The following is a 21,497-nucleotide window of genomic DNA, read 5'->3' as shown; positions in this document are numbered from 1 at the left end:
GATCTTCTTCGCGTCTGCTTGCCACGTGTCCTATTTGATCTAGTCAACTGTCTTTGACCCAAACTTTGACCTTGAATATTTTATTGCTCCGGACTCCGATTTCACTTCCGTTTTCGCCTACGGACTCGTCATGGACTCTACTTTCCATCCGAACACTAATCCTCACCAAGAAGTCAGAGTCAACAAATGACCAAAATGCCCCTAGTCTGTATTCTTTCCGACTTTATCCGTTTTGCACGCGTAACTCTGTAAAAAGGTACCTGAACATAAAAGAGAGTAATTCGTGAGAGTAACTGCTCTAGAGAGACTAACTCGTCTAAATTAAGAGACTCAGATGGGACATTTCCATGTCTCATCAGCAAAGCAAAGAGCAAACAAAGACACATCACTGAACTAGGTAATACTATGTCTTTTCACTGTCATTTACCAAAATATTTATGGTATGATGCTTTCAATACTGCTGTATACATCATAAATAGGATACCCACAAAGCAACTTCAGGGTATTTCTCCACATGAGACACTTTTTCATGTGTCCCCTGACTACTCTCAATTCAAAGTATTTGGTTGTGCTTGTTTCCCACATTTAGGAATACTTAGACATGATAAAATCAGTTCCAAGAGTGTTTCCTGTGTTTTTCTGGGCTATAGTAGTGAACACAAATTATATAATATTATGATCCATCTAGTAAGAGAATTTATATATCTAGACATGTCATTTTTATGAAGGTACTTTTCCTTATGCCATCATCTCTCAGACACAGTCTAGTGGTGATCAGCAAATGAATCCACATATATCATTACCTCTCCCTTCTTTGCTTCCTATCCAGTCTTCTTCCACTGAATTAGGGACACCTAGTAATTCTACTAGTACACCAACAAATTCAATATCTAGAACTATTAGATCAAGTGAATTGGGCATTTCTAATTCTAGAACTACCAGCAACTCAGCTTGATCCAGTTCAGATTCGGCAGATAGGTCAGGTCACTACTAGAGGGAGAAATGGTATAATCAAGAGTAAACAGCTTCCCTCTGATTTTGTGGCTCAATATACATCCCCTCATACTTTAAATGTTGCATATTTGTCCATTTTACAATTACCCACTGAACCAACATCTTACAAAGAAGCAGCAAAACATATTGAATGGACAAAGACTATGCAAGAGGAATATCAAATACTTTTAGACAAGGAAACTTGATCTCTAAGACCATATGTTAAAAGTATGAATGTTCTTGGTTGCAAGTGGGTTTTCAGACTTAAGCAGAAAAGTGATGGTAGTATAGAAAGGTACAAGGACAGACTTGTGGCAAAGGGTTTTCATCAACAAGAAGGGGTTGATTATGCTGAAACCTTTAGCCCAGTAGTTAAGTCAAATACAATCAGAACAGTTGTTGTTACTAGATCTTGGCATATAAAACAATTGGATGTGTCAAATGCTTTTCTGCATGACACACTTGATGAAGCTGTCTTTATGGTTCAAGCATCTGATTTTATTCAATCAGGAAAAGAATCATATGTCTGCTATTTATATAAAGCTCTTTATGGGTTAAAACAAGCACCCAGAGCCTGGTCCACAAAATTTGCTACTTTTCTATATTCATATGGTTTTCATAAGAGCAAGAAAGACCATTCAATGTTTGTGCTTCACTCAAGCACAGGTACAATGGTCTTGTTATTGTATGTGGATGATATCATCCTTACAAGTAGTTCTGTCACTCAGATCAACTGCTTAATCAATGATTTGAGTGTTGCTTATAAAATGAAGGATTTGGAGCCACTAGCTTATTTTTTGGGTATAGAAGTTACTCATAATCAGCAGCAAAGGTATATGATGCTCACACAAAACAAATATGCACTTCAATTACTTCAGAAAGCAGAGTTGTTAAATTCCAAACCTTCAAAACTACCAGTGTCAAATGGTCAGCGGATCTCACTTACAGATGGGGATGAGCTTCCAAATCCAACTGAGTATAGAAGTTTGGTGGGTGCCTTGCAGTATCTCATGCACCTTAACTCGTCCAGACCTCTCATTTGTCGTCAATTATGCAGCACAGTTCATGCACAAGCCAACAACTACTCATTTAGTACTGGTTAAAAAGATCTTAAGATGTGTTGAAGGTTCAATGGGTTCTGGTCTTAAAATCTCTCATGGAGATTTTACTTCCTTAACAACCTACTCAGATTCTGACTGGGTTGGTTGCCCTGACTCGCGTAAGTCGACAGGAGGGTACTGTGTGTTTCTTGGATCGACTCTCATCTCATGGTGTTCGAAGAAACAAGCTACTGTCGCTAAATCCTCAACAGAAGCAGAATACAAGGTCTTATCAAATACGGCTACAGAAATGGTTTGGATCTCGTACCTTATGGATGAACTTGGTTGCACTATGAAGAAGGCCTTGCTTCTTTATTGTGAAAACATTAGCGCCAAGTATTTAGCCTCAAAATCCGATCCTTCATGCAAGAACGAAGCATATCGAAGTGGATTTCCATTATGTTTACACCCTTTATTCTCTCTAGATCAATCACAATATATTCATAATATTCCTTTGATTACTAGAATTATTCTTTTAGATTTGATTTTTGAATTTTAAATCCATGTAATCTGTCCATATATAGATGTATTGTATTACTATATAATGAGAACCTCACACACTGATTTAGTGTGCAAGAGAAAATTCAAATATTTATTTCTCTACACCGTTTAACTTTAGATTCTGAATCTTCTGCCTTCTGGTTGGCTAATGAGGCCACAAATTCTACATGTTGTCTACCAAGTTCAGCTTCTTTCAGAGTTACCTCCATTCGCTTCATACATGCGATTACTTGACCAACTGTCGTCATATTTTCAGTCACCTCTTTCCGCAAGCTTGTGAACTTAATACGTATGTCACTTGGAGACAAAACACCAGGAATATCATTGGTTAATGACTTCCATGCCATTAGTTCATTCTCCAACTTTCTCACATCAAATTGAGTCTCTTATTGTTTAAGTAACTCGAATTTCGCACACTCTCTTCAATCTTTTTCTTCCAATAATTTTTCTTTTAATAACTCATTATTTTGATGAGATGATTTCAACTTCCTTGCTTCCTCAACTTCAGACTCATAGTTCCTTAATTTTTCTTGCAACTGCTTCACCAAAATTCTTGTATCTGCAGAAGTACCTTCTTGAGATAGAGAGCTAGGACTTGATAGTTTCTTCCCCACTTCGCACTTTTGGTGCAGGCACTCGTTTAGTTGATTTATGAGATTCTCTAACTGCTCCACGTAGCATAGTTTATCTCTAAAGTTCTCCCTTTTCGTTTTTACGTTACCTGTAGTGACTACCATTGTTGAAGCTTGCCTAACAGTTGGATTTTCTTCCTCTGTCTCAACTAGTGCAGCTACAAGGGGTTTCTTAGAGTTTTTATTTCGATTATGATCCCACCACTCAGGATAACCTACTACTCCCTCTGTCCCAAAAAGAATGACCTATTTTGAAAACCCAACTTATTAAGGGAACATCATTAATTGGTGTTTGACTTTCAAAAATAACATGGTTTTTCCAATTGTATTCTCATTAACTATTATAATTTACAATGAAAAAGTTGAACTTACCTTTAAATAAAGTTGTCATTAAATTTATAATAATTGGTATTATTGGAAAGAGCGAAAAGTTCATTTCTTTATTTTTAGAATTAGGACACTAAAATGGGACAACCCGAAATAGAAATTAGGTCGTTCATTTTGGGACTGAGGGAGTAATTCATAACAATGATTTTTGGTATGACTAGTTTTGTTGCAGTGGGTAGGTACACTTATAGAAAGATTTGTCGGATTGACAAATAGCTTTAACAATATTATTTTTTGTCTTATTTCGAATCATCATTGCGGAAGCATCAGTTGTTCCAGATTCATTGTTCATCGGTGTGCGTCGAATTAGCTCTCGACGAACCAAAGGATAACATCCTTCTAAATGAGAATGGGATCCTTTCTCAAAATTTCACCATGAATTTGTTCAAATTCACCATCTAACCCTGCAAGAAAAATATGCACACGTTGTCGTTGAATTGATTTATGATAAGTTTTTTCCATGATCACTTTATCACGGTGATCTAATTCACTAAAGATCTCAACCAGTTCACCGTAATAAACCGAGAGTATATCCTCCCATTCTGTTTGGCAGAAATGTCCTCTGATTCAAAGAGAAGGCTTGCAATTCATTAGATCCATCATAAAAAGTTTTAGATAAAGCTTTCCAAATATCACGAGTTGTAGGTAAAACGAATGTATCTTTTCATAATTTCTGGAGTCATAGACATCAACAACCATCCTTGACTTTTTGATTTTCTGCATACCACTTCTCATATTTAACGTCATCTTCAGCAGGTGGTAATGAATTACCTCGAATAAACGAAAATTTTTCTTTTTCGGCAATATGCATCTCCATGATTTGAGACCACATATCATAATTTTTTTCATTCAACATAATCACTAAATTAAAGGATCCTCCTGACTGAAAAATTGTACCAATTGTCTGATCCATATTTTCTACTATAGTAATTATGAGGAAAAATTTATATTAGAAAATTTTAGAAATTGAATCTTTGAGACGATGTGTTATACCAACTCAAAGATTTGTAAATTGTGGAACAATATAGATCACACAATAACAATTAAAGTTGTTGTTTTGTCTTTTTGCCTTCTTTTTAATACCAAAACTGATGAAGGATTTTTTTTTCCTTCTTTCAAATTAAGATAGGAAAAGAAGATGAAGGTTCCTTCTCCTTCAATCGACAAATTTTTTCACAAAAACAAATTTAAGATCGTTAGCTCTGGTACCAAGTTGAAATTGATCAAAGAACTTGTTTTATTCCTTGATGGTTTACAAAGAAAATATAAGACTCTATTTATAGAGTTACAATACCACTAGTTTCTAATTTTACTAATTCCTAATAGTTTACTAGTTTCCAATAGTTTTATGCTAATATATTTACTAGTTCCTAATATCTTACTAGTTTCTAATATTTGATATTTCCTAATATTATTATATGGTATATTTTAACATATGGAAAGATATTCAACAAATTAAAAGCTAAGATGACATACTATCATATCTCAATATCATATCAATATCTAGTTGGTGAAATGCTATCACAAGAGGAAGGTAAGATACATAGAAGAGGTATTTGAAGAGTTAAGTAGCACCCCTAGACTTGACAATCTCTAAAAGATGAAATACTATCAGTAGATCTCTTGATTATATGGGGTTGTTCCAAGGCTCTTCAAGGAGCTCGCAAGCTGAGATAAGCTTTATTTCAACCCACAATCTTGAGACTCTTCCAGGGATATAATGGCCTTCTTCATCATAGTTGAGTAGCCCATAAACTAATAATGATCCAGAGAGAGGGAGTCGAAAGAGAAACATAGTTTGTACATGTGATCTGCTTCTATCTCTTTGTCAGCTCATAAACTAATTTAGATATGATGGAACTAATTGATATTTAGATACTGATTTAGATATTATGAAACAACATATGATCATGAAAACACCAAACTAATTCAGTTTGGACAAATTTGATTCCACTTTGAAGTGAGGTTGCATAACCAATTCAACCCGAATTCTTTTTCATGATTTATTATTTAAGTATACTAAGAAAAGTTAAACCCAATAAAATTAAGAACCATATAACCATGAAAACCCATTTTAAATGAACATTTCTTGCAGATAGTAATCAAAATAAGCAAAATTATGTGGAAATTTGACCTATTTATTCCAGCAAACTAGCAAGTACATAAGCAGCAATTAGAAGAAGTAAATGAACAACAGTTAGGGAAAATCTGATCTATTCCAATCTGCTGAGCTTCCTTTAGTTGAAGAACCTAGAGAATTTTGATCTGAAGCACAAATGAAGTTTTAGGTTTTATGTTCTAAGTTCGGCCTAGGATTAATATGGCAGAGGGAGAGGAGAAAAAGACATGTTAGTCGTGTGAGAGAAGATGATCTAGGGTAACATGACAAGGGAAGAGGGAGAGAGAAGATCGATGATCGAGGGGTTGACTCGTTCAATCAAGAGAGAGAAAGAGTCGTTTAGCAGACCCGTGTTTTCTAATGGTTAGAAAACCATTTTACCACCTATTCTATGGTAAAATATTTGTAAGGATTTTCCAACCTTTTTTTCTCATAAGAATTCGGTTTTCCCAACCTTTTGTTCCTATCAAACAGCGGAAATCCAATTTCGTAAGAAAATCGGTTTCTCGCAGTCCTTTCCCATGTATCAAACAGACCCTTAGTTACCTAAGAGCATCTCCAATGCAAAACTCAAAAAAATGTATGTTTATTATACGTTTCAATGAAGATTTGCACTCGTATGTAGGGAAATAGGGATCCTCAAAAAAAATTTGTCTCCGATGCAAAACTCCGAACTCATCTTATTTACTTATGTGGCATAGTTACTTTTGTAAATAAATAATTAGTTATTTAGAAAATTATTGAATACTTGGTTGAAAATCAAATATTGATGAGTTGGACAATTAGAAATATCTCAAGAGGACACTCTATAAATAGAGTGCCCTCGAGAGATATCTCCATTCCACCCTTGACACGTCATCTTAGATATGCGAATAGAGTGTTGCACTGGAGAGAGTTGTTAAGAAAATTCTCTAAAAATTATATGTGAAACTCAAAATTTCTAGAGTTAATTCCTATATGGCCCCCTACTTTGTGACCAGCTTCCTTTTTGGCCCCCAATTTTTCATAAATTCAAATTTGTCCCCCTATTTTTATGTAAATGGCGTAAATACCCTTCCTAATTTCTAAATAAAATATTAAAAACATATTTATTTCCACCTCACCTCTCTCTCTCTCTCCACCTCACCTCTCTCTTTATCTCTCTCCACCTAACCTCCCTCTCTCTCTCTCTCCACCTCACTCTGTCTTCTCCGATTAAGTTCGCCGGCCGAAAAAATTTTCGGTCGGCAACCTTTAAAAAAAAATTCTCATCTCTCTCTCTCTCAAAAGATTCCGGCGAAGGGGTTACCCTTCGCCGGAATCTGTTGGTCTGGTTCAACAAAAAGACCTTCAGATCTGAAGGTCTGTTTCGAGCAGACCTTCAAAGGGTCTGCTCGAACAGACCCTTGAAGGTCTGTTCTGAACAAACCTACGAAGGTATGTTCTGAACAGACCTTCGAAGGTCTGCTCGGAACAGACCTAAAGGTCTGGTTCAACAGATTCCGGCGAAGGGTAACCCCTTCGCCGGAATCTTTTGAGAGAGAGAGAGATGAGAGTTTTTTTTTTAAGGTTGCCGGCAGGAAATTTTTCCGGCCGGCGACCTTGCCGGGAAGACAAAGAGGGAGAGGTGGAAAGAGAGAGATAGAGAAAGAAAAGTGGAGAGAGAAAGAAAAGTGGAGAGAGAGAAAGAAAGGTGGAGAGAGAGAAAGAAAGGTGGAGAGAGATGTGAGGTGGAAATGAGGTGGAATGTATTTAATTTTATTTTGAAAAATTATGAATAGGAAGGACAATTAGGACATTTACTTGAAAATAGGGGGTCATATTTGAATTTACGAAAAAAATGGGGCCATAAAGGAAGTCGGTCACAAAGTAAGGGGCTATATAGGAATTAACTCAAATTTTTAAGATTGAGTGTTGCGTTGGAGATGCTCTAATTTACCACAAATACCTGAGTGGTACACCAAAGGTTGGTCGTGTCCTATTTTCTCGTAGGGGTATATCATGTCAACCGTCTCGCTACACCTCAAACCCAACTATAACACCACTTAAACGTGCAAATGGTTCCTTCAACCATCAAGTAACTTGATAAATTATTTCATCAATTAAAAATGTTCAACATGTTTCCCATCTCTTCACAAGAAATAAGAAAGGGAAGATAAGGGAAAGAAGAAAGGGAAGAGAAGAGGGAGGAGAAGAGAAATAATAAAAAGAAAAAAGAGAGCTAAGAAAATGTTGCGATAGTCACGTAGAAATGAGTGTTCGGAATGAGTGGTCGGTCCGGGATGAAAAACAAGAAGTCTTGTTGTCCCTAAAAATTCAACATAAACCACATTTTTTGCTTTAAAATTTTATATCCCATAAAATCCGACAAAATCTATATATTCTCTTGAAAATTTTGCGCCCGCTTCTATGGTCTATGCGAGTACTCAAAAGGTGTTTTATTTGTTCACGGGCAACATTAAACTACAGGAAAGAAGCTATTGAGGAGGGGTGCCAACGGGTCGGTTCCGATTCGGGTATCTCACTACCCAGAACCGGAACCTATTAAAATTTACAGTTCCGGATCCTAGCGGTTCCGAGTCCGGTTTCATAATTTAAGGATCTAGAACCGGAACCTATAAAAACTGCGGGTACCCGTCGGGTATCGGATATTTATTGATTCTTTTTAAGACTTCTTATTTAATCATTTTTAATGCTAATTAGGAAGGTTATACTTCATTCAAAAACTCAGATAGTTTTTGTAAAACCTATTTAATAAAAGATACATGAATGAGTTATTAAAATTTTATAACAAATCTCATTATTATATATTATAAGTTGCAATAAAATTTGTTATTGAATATGATTTGATTACCAATTAAGAATGTTATGTTAAGTGAGAAACTCAACGACACGATTAGAAAATAATTATCATACAATAAGTAATTAGGACCTTAAAATTTGTGAAAATCAACTAATTACGTATTAAAGTTGGGTATCAGATACCCATCGAGTACCCGTCGGATATACCCAATAAGTACTGAAATCTTATCGGTTCCAATCGGGTAATACCCGTCGGGTATTAAATTCTTATCAGATATCAAAATAAGGACCCAAAACCAGCATAAACTGTTCCGGTTCCGGTTCCGGTTCCGGTTCCGTTCCGGGTAAATGGGTACCCGTTGCCACCCTATTGACCTTTCCTCGCGGGCTTGTTCTTGTTACTCGTTTTCGTCTAAACACTCCGTATTCTTCCCTAATTCACATCAGAATATCAGAATATCAGAGAGAGAGAGAGAGAGAGAGACTAGAGAGAGAGAGAGAGAGAAAATGGTGGGAGTGGGTAGCGAAGGTCAGAAATATGTATGGGAAGGATCTATCCCTCTTCAGATACATCTTCATGAATCTGAGATTACAACTCTTCCTTCTCCTCCTCCCGCGTTGGTATTTCCTTGCTCCATCCTCTCCACTACTTCCATCATTAACGACCCTCATATTCCTATTTGTATCTGTTGTTTTTTGATCTTGCTTACTTATTCATATTTATTTTTCCCAGAAATATGTTCTATTTTTAGCAAAATTTGCAGCCCTAATCCTTATTTGTATTAAATAGAGGTTTCATAATAGTATATAATTTAGTTAATTTTAATTGGTGAGGAACTTTTGATTAGGTTTTCTCTAGAATTCTTCACTGACTCTTGCCAACATTGAGAACAAAATATTCAGACACATGTTTAGTCTTCGATCTAGAGTAATGCTAACCTATGTGCATGGTAATGTAAATCACTTAATAACTTTAGCAGCTTATATGCTAAAGTTATGAGAGTATTTGATGAGAATATATAGTAGAATAACTATCTCGTAATGGGTATGTCTAGAAATATCTCAAGAAGACATTGCCGTTGGTTGATGCTAGACTGATCAACTAGAAGCTATAAGTGTAAGTTAAAGATTAATATAGACTTTTCAAGAAAGAAAGACAGACATAACCCAGATTTCGGTTATTCATTATGTAACTGGAACATATTGGTATAGCTGGTACCTGGGTTGGAGTGAAAGAAAAATTGTACGTCCTAGTTCATCACAATACATATAGAGTCTTAGACAATATTTACGTCAAATAGTTGAAAAATACTCTAATGTGGAGTCTGCCTTGTGAGAGCAGCAGAATGTGTAATTATAGCGTAGTGGCCTTGTGCTTAGTTTCAATTAGCAAGTGTTGGTTATAGTTGCAATATGCAAAATTTCACCAACGGAAAAATGTCTGAATACCCACATTTTTTAGCATGATCTTCACACTCTTACATTTGGACTTTGCATGTGATTTTTCAGATTATGGGGCCTCGGATAGGATACCTACCGTTGTTGGTGCCTCTAATAAAGCCTTATTTCAGTGGGACACTTCCTCCAGGCGCAGACACTGTTTGGTTTGACTACAAAGGGATGCCTCTGAAGTGGTATAAATATTTTTTCTCATTATCCATTATGTCTTTTTATTCAGTTGGGGTAAAGCGTAGTTTGGTTAAATACATGACACCATAAAGAATAAAGCGAAAAAAGAAACTACTCGTTCAAATAAATATTCTTAATGTTGATGTAGATCGAGCTTGTTTTCATATCTTCATCTCTGCAAAACCTATCATCTATGCTGTGCTCTACTCAGCCCAAGTTCCTTTACTAAGACTTTTTTTATACATTAGCCATAGGTCTCATGTTTGGGTGGTACAAGTGTTGTTTCAATTTTGGGAGGGCCATCTCTTGACTGTATGGTAGGATTAAAGCCTTCCCATTGTCACTTTAACTATCAGAAGTTGTACTTTGACAAAATTGAGATAAAATGAGGAAGTTGTACTAATATCATTATAAGGTAAAGCCCCATAAGTTGAATTACACATATGGGGCCGATGGAGACTGCATACTCGTCCTGACTTCAGCTTTCATGGACGACGTATCAATTTTTGCACATGAACGCATACGTGGTTGATGAGGAAGATGGAAACTAATATGATAAAAGAAAGCAAGAGCCATTATATGTCAAGAAATGGATGTGGAATCAGTTCATAAAGCTTCTTCCTAATTTTAGCCTCTGAAAATTGTCGCCTCCTTGATTTCTAGCCATATTGCCTTGGTTTGAGGCTTTGGGCTCGAACTTTGATCATGTAAGGACATATTTGCGCCTGTTGCTGCATCCATGGTTCATCCAACTACCTGGCGAAATGCTTTTGGTTGCGGCTCAGACTCTCAGGGATATTCCCTTGCCTGCCATCTCATTCTTATTTTCTTTGTAGTTATACCTATTAAAGGTCGGGGCATTAGCCGAATTACATACTTAGCTATTGAAAATGTACCTCTTTCACCAATCTGATATGATAATAAACCCGCATTAACTGCATCTTAGCTTGAAAAGAATGATATTTTTCAATTTTAAACCGTTTAAGACAATTTGTTTTACCACATTATTAAGAGAACGATCGTGAAGTAGATTCTTGCTCGTCGCTTGCAGGTATATACCAACAGGAGTTCTTTTTGACCTTCTCTGTGCAGAACCAGAAAGGCCTTGGAACTTGACGGTACGATGTTTGAATTTGCAGACCTCTTTTCATATACAATGCAGTTTAAAATTTCAAGTAAACAGTTTTTCTCGTTGACAACATGCATGGAAATATGGTACCACATCACTACCATTACATCAGTTCTTCTCACAGTGAGAAGTTGATAGTCTGTGCCATCTTTACGCCATAAAAGCTTTTCTCCGTCTTACACTAGCATAGGAAGTTTTTAGAAATCATCTTTAGTCAGTGGTTACATCTTCTTTAAATGGACTTCATAGTTTCTAACTTTCTATGTCAATCAATGGAAACCACTTCTTGTCCTCTGGACTATGAACTGTATTTTGTATCTAAGTTATTAAAGTCGATATGTCATATGCTTCCATTTCTTATTCGCAGAGCAAGTTGACTTAATATGAATGTTTAACAGGTTCATTTCAGAGGATACCCTGGAGATCTTCTGAGTCCTTGGGAAGGTGAAGACAGCGTGAAGTGGAGTTTCATTAATTCCTTAAAGGAGGTTAGGTATTGTTTGAAAATTGTTTTTGAACGATTTTCTTTACGGTTAAAGTTAGGATCTGAAAAACTTTGTTTTATCATATGTTTAAGTTTTCAATTTTTTCTCCCTTAAGCCAACCTAGTTATTGCCATCTATATCATTAAATTACTTCATAATAAATGGTTGGTCTATGCTATTTCGGTCTGTTTTGGCCATTATGTGAGATCAAGTTCAATAATCTTGTTTGAAATATGGCATTCAGCTATAGCTCATAGATAAGTCATAAGAAAAAGGTAAATACATTCAGCTATTTGACTTGGCTTATTAGAGGGACTCTATAGCATCATAAAGATGACCCTTGGAATATTCATCATTTGAAATATGCGTTAGCCCAGACGGTAAGCCGAAGCACGAAAGGCATTTGTCCTCATGCCTCAGCCGACCGAAGAATAGAAAGAAATTCTTTTTACTATTTACCGCCCGGGTCTAGACGTCTTCCAATCCGTACTCCCATAGGGCCTAATTTCCCGACCAAGATCTGCTTTCATTATATGGGCAATACCGATCTACTTTAGTAGATCATATGGATGTAGAAATAGCTTCTGATTTTGATGAATTGGAGACATCTCTTTTCCATTTCCATTTACCCAGTTCATATCTTTGTTTCGTGTGTTCCCGGGAGGAATTCGATCTCTTCAATCTCGGAATACCACCTATTAGATGGAAGAGAAAATTCTTTAGTGATTGGTGATTTTAGTATTAAAAAGCACTTTTGAGCTTAACACATTTTGCGAGGCAAAGCGATGCGTCAAAGCACACGTCTCAAGCCGGTGATAGGCGTAATACACAGTTTGCTAATTCGCTGTAATGAATAATCATTATTCATCACGACTCACGAGAAACTAAGATACGGAAGACCAAGTGGCCCAGGTCTCTTGTCAGGGCTTAGAAAAAGGTGCCTAACATCCATTTGCATGATTATGTTTGTGAACTTCGTTAATTTATAAATACACTGTCCTATGAACATATTTGCATGGTTATGTTTGCCAAACTCACACAGAGGGACATGTAGTGAAGCAAGTTTTCTGTACTTGTGTGTTTTAATTTTATCAATATCTTTTATAATGTGTTAATGAGTTAGTGCTTACTGCTGAGTACTCTTCCATTTGATCTTTGAGTGCTTGAAAGTTAAGCAAAATAGACTTTAATCAGATATCGTGTTTGCTGTGTAAGTTGCTTCTGTGTTCTCACACTACCTACTTTCTTCAGGCAGCGTATATAATCAATGGGAACTCCAAGAATGTCATGAACATGTCCCAAGTTGATCAAACTGATCTCTGGCGGTCTATATTAAATCGTATGTCTACTTCCATCTTAAAGAATCATAATTTGTTCAGAGCTTGTATTAGTGATTGTTTTTTGAAGAAAAGAATGAATAAATTGAAGATAAATATAGTACAATAGGTAGAAAGGCCTACTAATACCTGCCTACCCATGTAAAAACAACTATACTACACAGGCAGACTGATAATCACCATGTAGAACAATGCCCACCCTTTTCAACAGCAAGGTCAATAAAGATATCTGATATTCTGAGTAGGTCAGTCCTGAATTACTCCAATAGTAAAGGATTGTGAGCACCCCGAGGATAGACTTCTCCTAGTAGACTCTTCCCGTTCAGAAATGGCCTTGTATATCTCTTTGTACCCTTTTTCCCAATCTTCAAAGCTTTCTCCCTCTCTTAGTGATGTAGATTTAAGCCATCTGTGGTGGAGGGATTTGACTATGAGACTTTGACTACTCCAGTTGGCCGTTCTATTAATGGATATTAATAATGACCACAAGCATCTGACCTTCTACGATGGCGACCACAATTACCGTAATTTTGATTTCCGTCAAACATGATGATTGGAAAAGCTAATTAAGAAAGGCGTTGGATGACAAGCAGATGGCAGAAAAAGTAATGCTATTATGGTTACCTTTTTGCATGTGCAAGTCAGCATTTTTCATTATTGATTAACATATATATCTTTGTCATCAGGTGACATGGAGGTGTACCTCAGGATATCATCAAAGCTTAAGCTTGGAACAGTTGGAGAAGACCATGCAAAGAAAGTGATGTCACCTCGTCAAGCTGATCCTGAATCTACTGGCTCAAGTCGATCAGGTTCGTCCTACTAATTCAAATAAATAAGTCACATGTTCTATGTTAAATTTTCAACTGATAGCCTTTGGTTACTCATTAATTTATTAATCACATAATGGACCATGCAGTTCGACTTTATGTTGGAAACTGACTCTAATTGAAATGCATGCCTGAAAAGTCATTGAATGTGAATACAATCTAATAGTTTTGTTTAATTGAACTCAAATAAAATGACACCAAGGTGTTGTTTAACACTTTAACTTCAGGTTTAGAGTGTGCGTTCTTAGTTAATTTTCAAATAAAACATTTTGTGGTAAGGCATTCTAAGTTACCCATAAGTGATAAAGCTACCACCTGTGTCAATGCCAGTAATAGGAAACATGTGCATCTCTCTCTCTCTCTCTCTCTCTCTCTCTCTCTCTCTCTCTCTCTCTCTCTCTATATATATATATATATATATATATATATATATATATATATATATATATAATATATATATATATATATATATATGTATATTATTTGGATTATGTTATAGTCTTATTATTAGAACTCTGGTCAGGTAGAATTCCTGTTCGTTTGTACATACGAAATGTCGGGGAGTATATTGGTGATCTTGAAGATGTGCCTCCACTTGATAGCTGGGACAGAATATCATACGTAAATAAACCTGTTGAGGTTCACAGGGGCGAAGAAGGTATGCTTACAACCTCTTTTATGGGCATACTTAGAATTGACTCCGATATTGTGAATGAGTGCGACCAAAACTGAATCACTGATTATAAACAAAGTATTTGTGCGAAAATTATGGGCAGAACTTGTTGACTATAGAACAGTTCAACTAACCCAACACATCTTTCATGATATCTAAATTGATTTGGTGTAGTACACATCAAGAATGTTTAGCATGTCTGGGAACCAACAAATAGCTTCAATAGGAAAAGTTTTTAGTATGAGATAGTCTTGTGTTTTAAGATGATTATAACGGAGGTTCAGGATTCTTAAAAGGGTGGGATGAGGGTCAACTAAATGGACTACTTTACTGAAGTATCACACATGACTTACATCCATGAAGGAAAAAAGTAAAGTTTCAAATAGAGTTGAATGACAAAACTTGATATGCCTCATTGTATAAGACATTATATGTAGCTCTTGAGTCTTGAAGGCCGACTAATCTTATGTTGGTTGTTTCAATGCCAAAAAAAAAAACTATGTTGGTTGTCCCAAGGCTGACTTCTGTGGTAGAAATATGACACTTTTTCTTGCTTCCCTATTTTGTTTACATTACCTCCATTGCAGGTCCCCCTGTGTCAATGAGTACCCAAGTACCACAATGAACCCAAAACTGATTTCCCTTAAAATCTAGTTCGACATATCTGAGAACGAGAACTAGACTGCTACACGTTACTTTGATAACCAACGACACTGAAGCCGTCAAAACATCATCGCTAAACTAGTTTGGAACAACTTTCTTTCTAGTCAAGAATTTAGGCTACAGTAGAGTAGGTTGCCCACTGAATTCAGTTGTATGAATCATAGATAGATTATACATATAATGTCGATGAATAACCTACAATTGTAATAGAGTGAGATCTGATAGTTTATCACCCTAAAGAAGAGGACTGACGTGATAATATGAATGTTTTGAGCTGCAGGTAAAATCTTTACTCTACAGGATGCAGTTAAATTCCTATTACCCGAGTTCTTTCCAGATGAGCCGTCAATTGATGAAGAAATTTCGAGAATGGCACTTGAGGGTGAACTACAAACTACTGAGAGTAATACGGGTGACCAGGATGTGAACACAAATACTGCAACAAAAGCAGAGGAAGGAGCATCTACATTCCCCCCTTCCATTAAGTCTGAAATCAAACTGATACGGATCCAAGGGATTGAACCCAAGTTGGATATTCCCTTCTCGTGGGTAGTAACAAACTTGATGAATCCCGAACACTTCCTTCATATCTGCGTTTGCGTCGGTGTTTCAGAAAATCCTTCAGAAACAAGGTGACAGCAAATCACCATCCACCATCTGTGTTATGTGGGATCTTCATTTCATTTTAGCAATCTTTGATTATATTTCATTGTGTATAAAAATGTACAGAAAACAAAAGTTGGGTTTGGGATCTTTAGTCGTGCACATTTTAATTCCTCTGTCTACTGGTTGTGATTTAGAGTTTGTATCTGATCAATTTCAATGATGAGGTAAAAAATTTTAATTTTGGGTTAGGGCTGTTCAATGAATATTTTCTCAATGGAGTAGCACGGGGGATAGGAAGTGGGCGTTCCAAAGGAAAATGCATATTACAGTTACCGTGTGACACGATCCTGAAACCTCAGTTTTCACTCTTGAGAATTAAGTACGAAAAAAGTGAGCATTGAATATATGGTCTTAAAGTGTCACATAATTAAGTCATTGAGATGTTTTCTTGGATATGTAGATATAATAGCAATCACTTGCTCTGGTTTTATTTATGTTTATGAGATGTTTGAAGGGAAGTGAAGGCTGAGTGCCCAAATTTGTCACTTTGGATGAAGAGATATATGGAGAGAGAAAGTGTTGCCAAATATCTTTGTGACCTTTGCATTAGGAAGAAGATTCATGGCCTTTAAATCATTTCAAGATCCTATTTATGAGAATATCTTTTTTGTTTCCTAATATCAGTGTTAGTAGCTCCATCTTCTTCTTGGATACTTTTTTAATTCACTTTTTGGAAGTAAAAGGTGGTATTTAAAGTAAGGAGAAATAATCATGGGTTACTTGGTGAATACCAGTAACAAGAAGAAAACCTGCTTTATGGAGATTTTGCTTTTTAGTAGATGACAAGTGACTATTATAAAAAATAAAATAAAATCATAATAATATTAAGGCCATGATGCTTCATCAAGCTTGAGCTTACAAAATGTAGATTGGGTTCACATACAGTCTAGATGAGATAATTTGTTGATGAAATTTTGATGGGCTTGACCCCTTGGGAAGAAACTTCTTTTTGTCCTAGAAAAAAATTGACCAAATCAAAGCTGATTAGTGATAATCAATGAGAAACTTTAGGGGTCTAGTAGCTAATGGCTTTCCATTGTAGACCCAAGAAATTCTCTCACATGGAAGATGATTAGTTGGGAAAACATGAATTGGTTAAATAATTGAAAGCTAGATAGAAGTAAAAGATGATTGGGTAGGGGCTTCCATGAAGATGTAAAATTGCTATTAATCAAAGTATGGTTGGTGGAACCATCTTGGTTGGTTTGGTGGGTCTCCCTTGAGATGAGATTAGAATTTGGGTTTGGGAAAAATATATATATATATATACACTTACCATTTCTCGAGTCACATTCACTTGTCACTTGACTTGGTCAGTTACGTTGACTAAATCAATTTATATTCCCACTTACCGCCACCACCATGTTTTTTCTCCCATATTGTTAAAGCTCCTCAAACTCTCTATCTAACTTTGGGTTAAATGAAAAAATTTCTTTGTCAGAACTCACCTGTCTCGGACGAAGAGAATCTAATCTGTTCATAAAGAAAAAAATTTGAAAAAAATTTAAAACCTGTATTACTGGAGATGAAAATGAAAATGAGGAGAGATTTGGAGGAAAAAATGGTGGTGATAGTGGAAGGTTACGATGAAGAGAAGGTAAGGAGAGAGATGATGTGTTTTTTCATTTTTTATAATTACGAGGTTTAGAAATTTATTTTACAATGTTACAAAATCAGTTTTTTTTTTTTTTTTTGCTTGTTGTGTTCGAGCGTTCTTTGTCATTATCAATATGTTTTAACGTTCCTCCAGTCTTATAATTTCTAACTAATCTCGATCGAGACGGGACAAATAATGTTTTAAAGATAATGTATATCGTACACATTTGTGATCTATGTACCTCTTATTTATATTTTCGAAAAATAACTTTTTCTAGCAATTACAACCTTGTGGGAATACTTGGTGCATCCGACCAGCTGGTTGTAACATGATGGTCAAGTATCCCATTTTTCCCTTCAAGGCCAATGCAAACATTTGATTCTACCACCTCTACATCCTTAATTTCCAGCCTTATATGATGTTTGTTGTGTAATCGTTTCCAGGTTTTGTAGGACAATTTTAGGGATTTAAGTTTTTTATGTTTTGATATTCAGATTCAATATAATCTAAAGCCTCCCCACGTAGTAAGGCTGGATTTTATGTATATATGTATATTTTTTTTTGTTAATAAATGTATATATGTATATATGTATGGAATATGAATATTGTCAATTTGTTACAAAACAATATCATCTGTGTAAAATAGTGGAGAGACAAAGGGATCCCAGAGACAAATTGTCAGGTGTTTTTAGTTAGGGTTTGACAAGTCTGAACAACTGTAACAAGTGGGAAGAGACAGTATAATGAATGAGTTTATGAATAGTTTTAGCTTGTAGTAGGCACTTGGCAGACACTCTTAATCAATTTTCTATGTCATCACACTCTTTTAGAAAAAACTATTTGACAAAAAAACCTATCTATCTACAACTTTCTTAGACTTGGCTGGTTCCATGTGACTTTTTTTTTTTATGAAATGACCATTCAACTTTATATGGTCTTTCCTCAAATATTTCTTTTAGGTCAAAGTATATTTTGCTCCATTCATTATTTTAAAATAAGATTTGATCTATTATTTTATTTTATTTATTATATAGTGTAGCTAAAGATCTTCCATGATCTGGGATAAGACCTGAATAGATGAACATAGATTTGCTTTTACTTAATTGTTGTTTTTTGTATTCCCAAAAATTTGAAATAGAACACCTCATTCATGTTTTCGTGCAAAACTATCAAAAATCAAGAGCACAACGAAGAGACGTACTGATACGTTGAGCTCGATCTGTGAGGCTCTGGATTGCCATCTGAATTCTGACCAACAACGTTTTTCCTTTTGTTCTCTTAACACACTTACTTTATGTGAACCAGTAAATGGAATTTAAAGGTAAAATTTGGTACTAGTGGATTATGACACTTATTGCACATTTGGGAACAAGGGATACAAAATAATATTGGGAGATTGTTTCTTTGCTAATGCATGTCTGTGTGTGCATGCATGCATGTCTAGCTGTTGTCTCAAACAAAAATTCATACAACTATGTACATTGTAACTTGTCCACTTATGTATTTTATAAATATCATTTTGGATTTTTATGGGCTCAACTTTTATGTCTCCAACCAACTTTCAATTTCATGATAATTTCAAGATTTATGATCATCAATGTCAAATTAAGATGCATCTATTATTTTTTTTTTTGTTGAAAAAGATGGATCTATTCTGTGTGCATGTATTTTAGATTTATGATCTTAGAGAAAAGATGGCTGAAAGAGCTCCAAGTAGCGAGTGTGCCACTAGACACCTACGGGCCTAGCCGGCTATGGGCCCCTTAGCACTCTATCATTCTCTCATCACCATCCTTACTATAGGTATGTAACTTATGTCTACAGTATAAAATATTTTTTTTCTACTTGCTGTGGGATTAACTTTAGCTAATACATTTATTTAGCCCTCTACCCAGCGACATCAACTCCAGAAAATTCACTGATTTGAAATCGTTTTTTGACAAACTTTAGATTCTGAATAAAGAGCTCTAATCTAAAATATACCTAGAGCCAATAAAGAGATAAATGAACCCACCAGGATTCCAATGGCAACACTAACTAGGTAATTCCTCTTTTTTAAAGACAAATGCTAAACGAAACTGCATAATTGCTTCATAAAGCTATTTGCTAGACACAACTATTTATTTTTTATTAAATTGCTAAACAACACTAAAGATCGATTTATTGTTTTATCTAGCAAATAATTTTTTGAATCTTAGATTGCTAAATACAACTATGTTTTGACTTCCCAAAATTATTTACTAGACACAATTTTTTCTTTTATTAAATTATCAAACAAAAATAAAATTGGTTGTATTAGTGTTGTCTAATATTTTAAAAAAAATACTTAAACGTGTTATAGGTTTTAAAAAAATATACATTATTTTTATGTAGTATGATTTTATGAAATATACATTATTAAGGTTTAAACTAAGCTTAAAAATATACATAGTGATTTTATGTTGTATGATTTTATGAATATACCATGTGATTTTATTTTCTTTTGAAAATATATCCGTTAGATTTTTTTTTGTTGAACAATACCCGTTGGACTTGATAAACCAAAATTCTAATCTATAAATACCCGTTGGACTTGATAAACCAAAATTCTAATCTATAAACACGATTTGATTTAATGAAACATACACTATTAAGGTATAAACTAAGCTTGACTAAGTCATAGTAGTTAGGGTTATAGAAGATACTTGGTGATGTATGATTATATGAATGAATATCCGTTGGGACTTTTTTTTGTTGAAAATATACCCATTGATGAGGAACCAAAATTTAAACTAAGCTTGACTAAGTCATAGTTATTAGGATTATAAAAGATACTATCTCTATCTCTTTGAACCCAATATTTTTTTGAGAAAAAATTCGGTTATATTTGATTTTTTTTTTCTTTGGATTTTACCTCAAATAACAGCTTGGAATGCTCTGATTGAAATATAATATTTTTTTGTTATTTGTTAATATTTGGTTAACTTTTTAGTTTAATGTTCGAATAAATTTTATTTATAAATAATTAATTATGGTAATAGAAATTTGAATTTTGAGAAAAAATACAATTATATTTGATTTTTTTTCTTTTAGTGTTGGGTTTAGCAATTTAAGACAAAATTCAATTAATTTTATTTAGTTATTTTGTGTAATAATTTTTTTAGAGTTGTGTATAGAATGGAAGAGAGATTCGGTTATACTTGATTTTTGGTGTTGGTGTTGGTTAGCAATTTAGGACACAATTTTAGTTAGTTTTATTTAGTCATTTTTTTCTAATAGTTGTCCTTAGCAGAATTGAAGTTGCATATAGTAGCATCCTTTTTAAATGGGAGAAATCTTTTTTGACTAAAAATAGTGTTCATAGGATATCACTAATTGATTCTCTTTCTTGTTATAAAATTTAGATTTCAATACTTCTAATATTCCAATAGAATTTCATACCTATTTTACCAATAAAAATAAACACATTTGTTAAAACTAATCTTTAGTATTTTCATGATGTCTATAATTAAATTTGTTCTTATATTTATAATCCCATAAATTCACCTTAGCCACAATGATTCAGGACAAATAATTAAACATTCTAAAAATGTTAGGTCAATAATAAGTAATTCATCATTTTCCCAACTATACACCTAAAAAAGGTAAATGAATAGGAATATAAATCTTAAAAAAAATATTTTCTAAAATGAGCAAATTTGATTGTGACCATTATTCAGCCTAGGCATAGGAACAGACCGACGGAAAAAAAAACCAGCCCAATTTCCTGTCTTCTCTGTTCTGTTTTTAGTGCTCTTGTTTGGTGTAAAATCTAATATAAAAACTGTTATTTACTTTATTTTATTATTTTTTTCTCGTGTGTCTATTGTTTTTTTTTCTTCGAGAAATCGACTACGATTCACATTAGTCGTTACAAATCATTGATACGTCATGAGGATGTGATACACACAATTCTGCCCTACGACTTCATAGACTTAAGAGGAGTGTCCAATCACT

At 34.7% G+C, this 21,497-nt stretch overlaps 1 protein-coding gene across 1 annotated transcript; it reads left to right on the top strand.

The window, feature by feature from the left end:
* Positions 1 to 8,918: 8,918 nt before the first annotated feature.
* On the top strand, positions 8,919 to 16,113 carry APG5 (autophagy protein Apg5 family). The gene is made up of 8 exons (XM_086643269.1): positions 8,919 to 9,134; positions 10,023 to 10,147; positions 11,194 to 11,260; positions 11,670 to 11,759; positions 13,008 to 13,095; positions 13,780 to 13,905; positions 14,447 to 14,581; positions 15,540 to 16,113. The coding sequence occupies exons 1-8, from the start codon at positions 9,021 to 9,023 to the stop codon at positions 15,893 to 15,895; spliced, it is 1,101 nt and encodes a 366-aa protein (XP_086499395.1). The 5' UTR covers positions 8,919 to 9,020; the 3' UTR covers positions 15,896 to 16,113.
* The last annotated feature ends 5,384 nt before the right edge of the window (positions 16,114 to 21,497 follow it).

Source organism: Eschscholzia californica, unplaced genomic scaffold (assembly GCF_041429995.1).
Source record: "Eschscholzia californica isolate CP2 unplaced genomic scaffold, dmEscCali1.0.p SCAF_1, whole genome shotgun sequence".
Taxonomy (NCBI): domain Eukaryota; kingdom Viridiplantae; phylum Streptophyta; class Magnoliopsida; order Ranunculales; family Papaveraceae; genus Eschscholzia; species Eschscholzia californica.
Note: the sequence above shows the minus strand (reverse complement) of the source record. Positions and strands in the feature narration are given on the sequence as shown.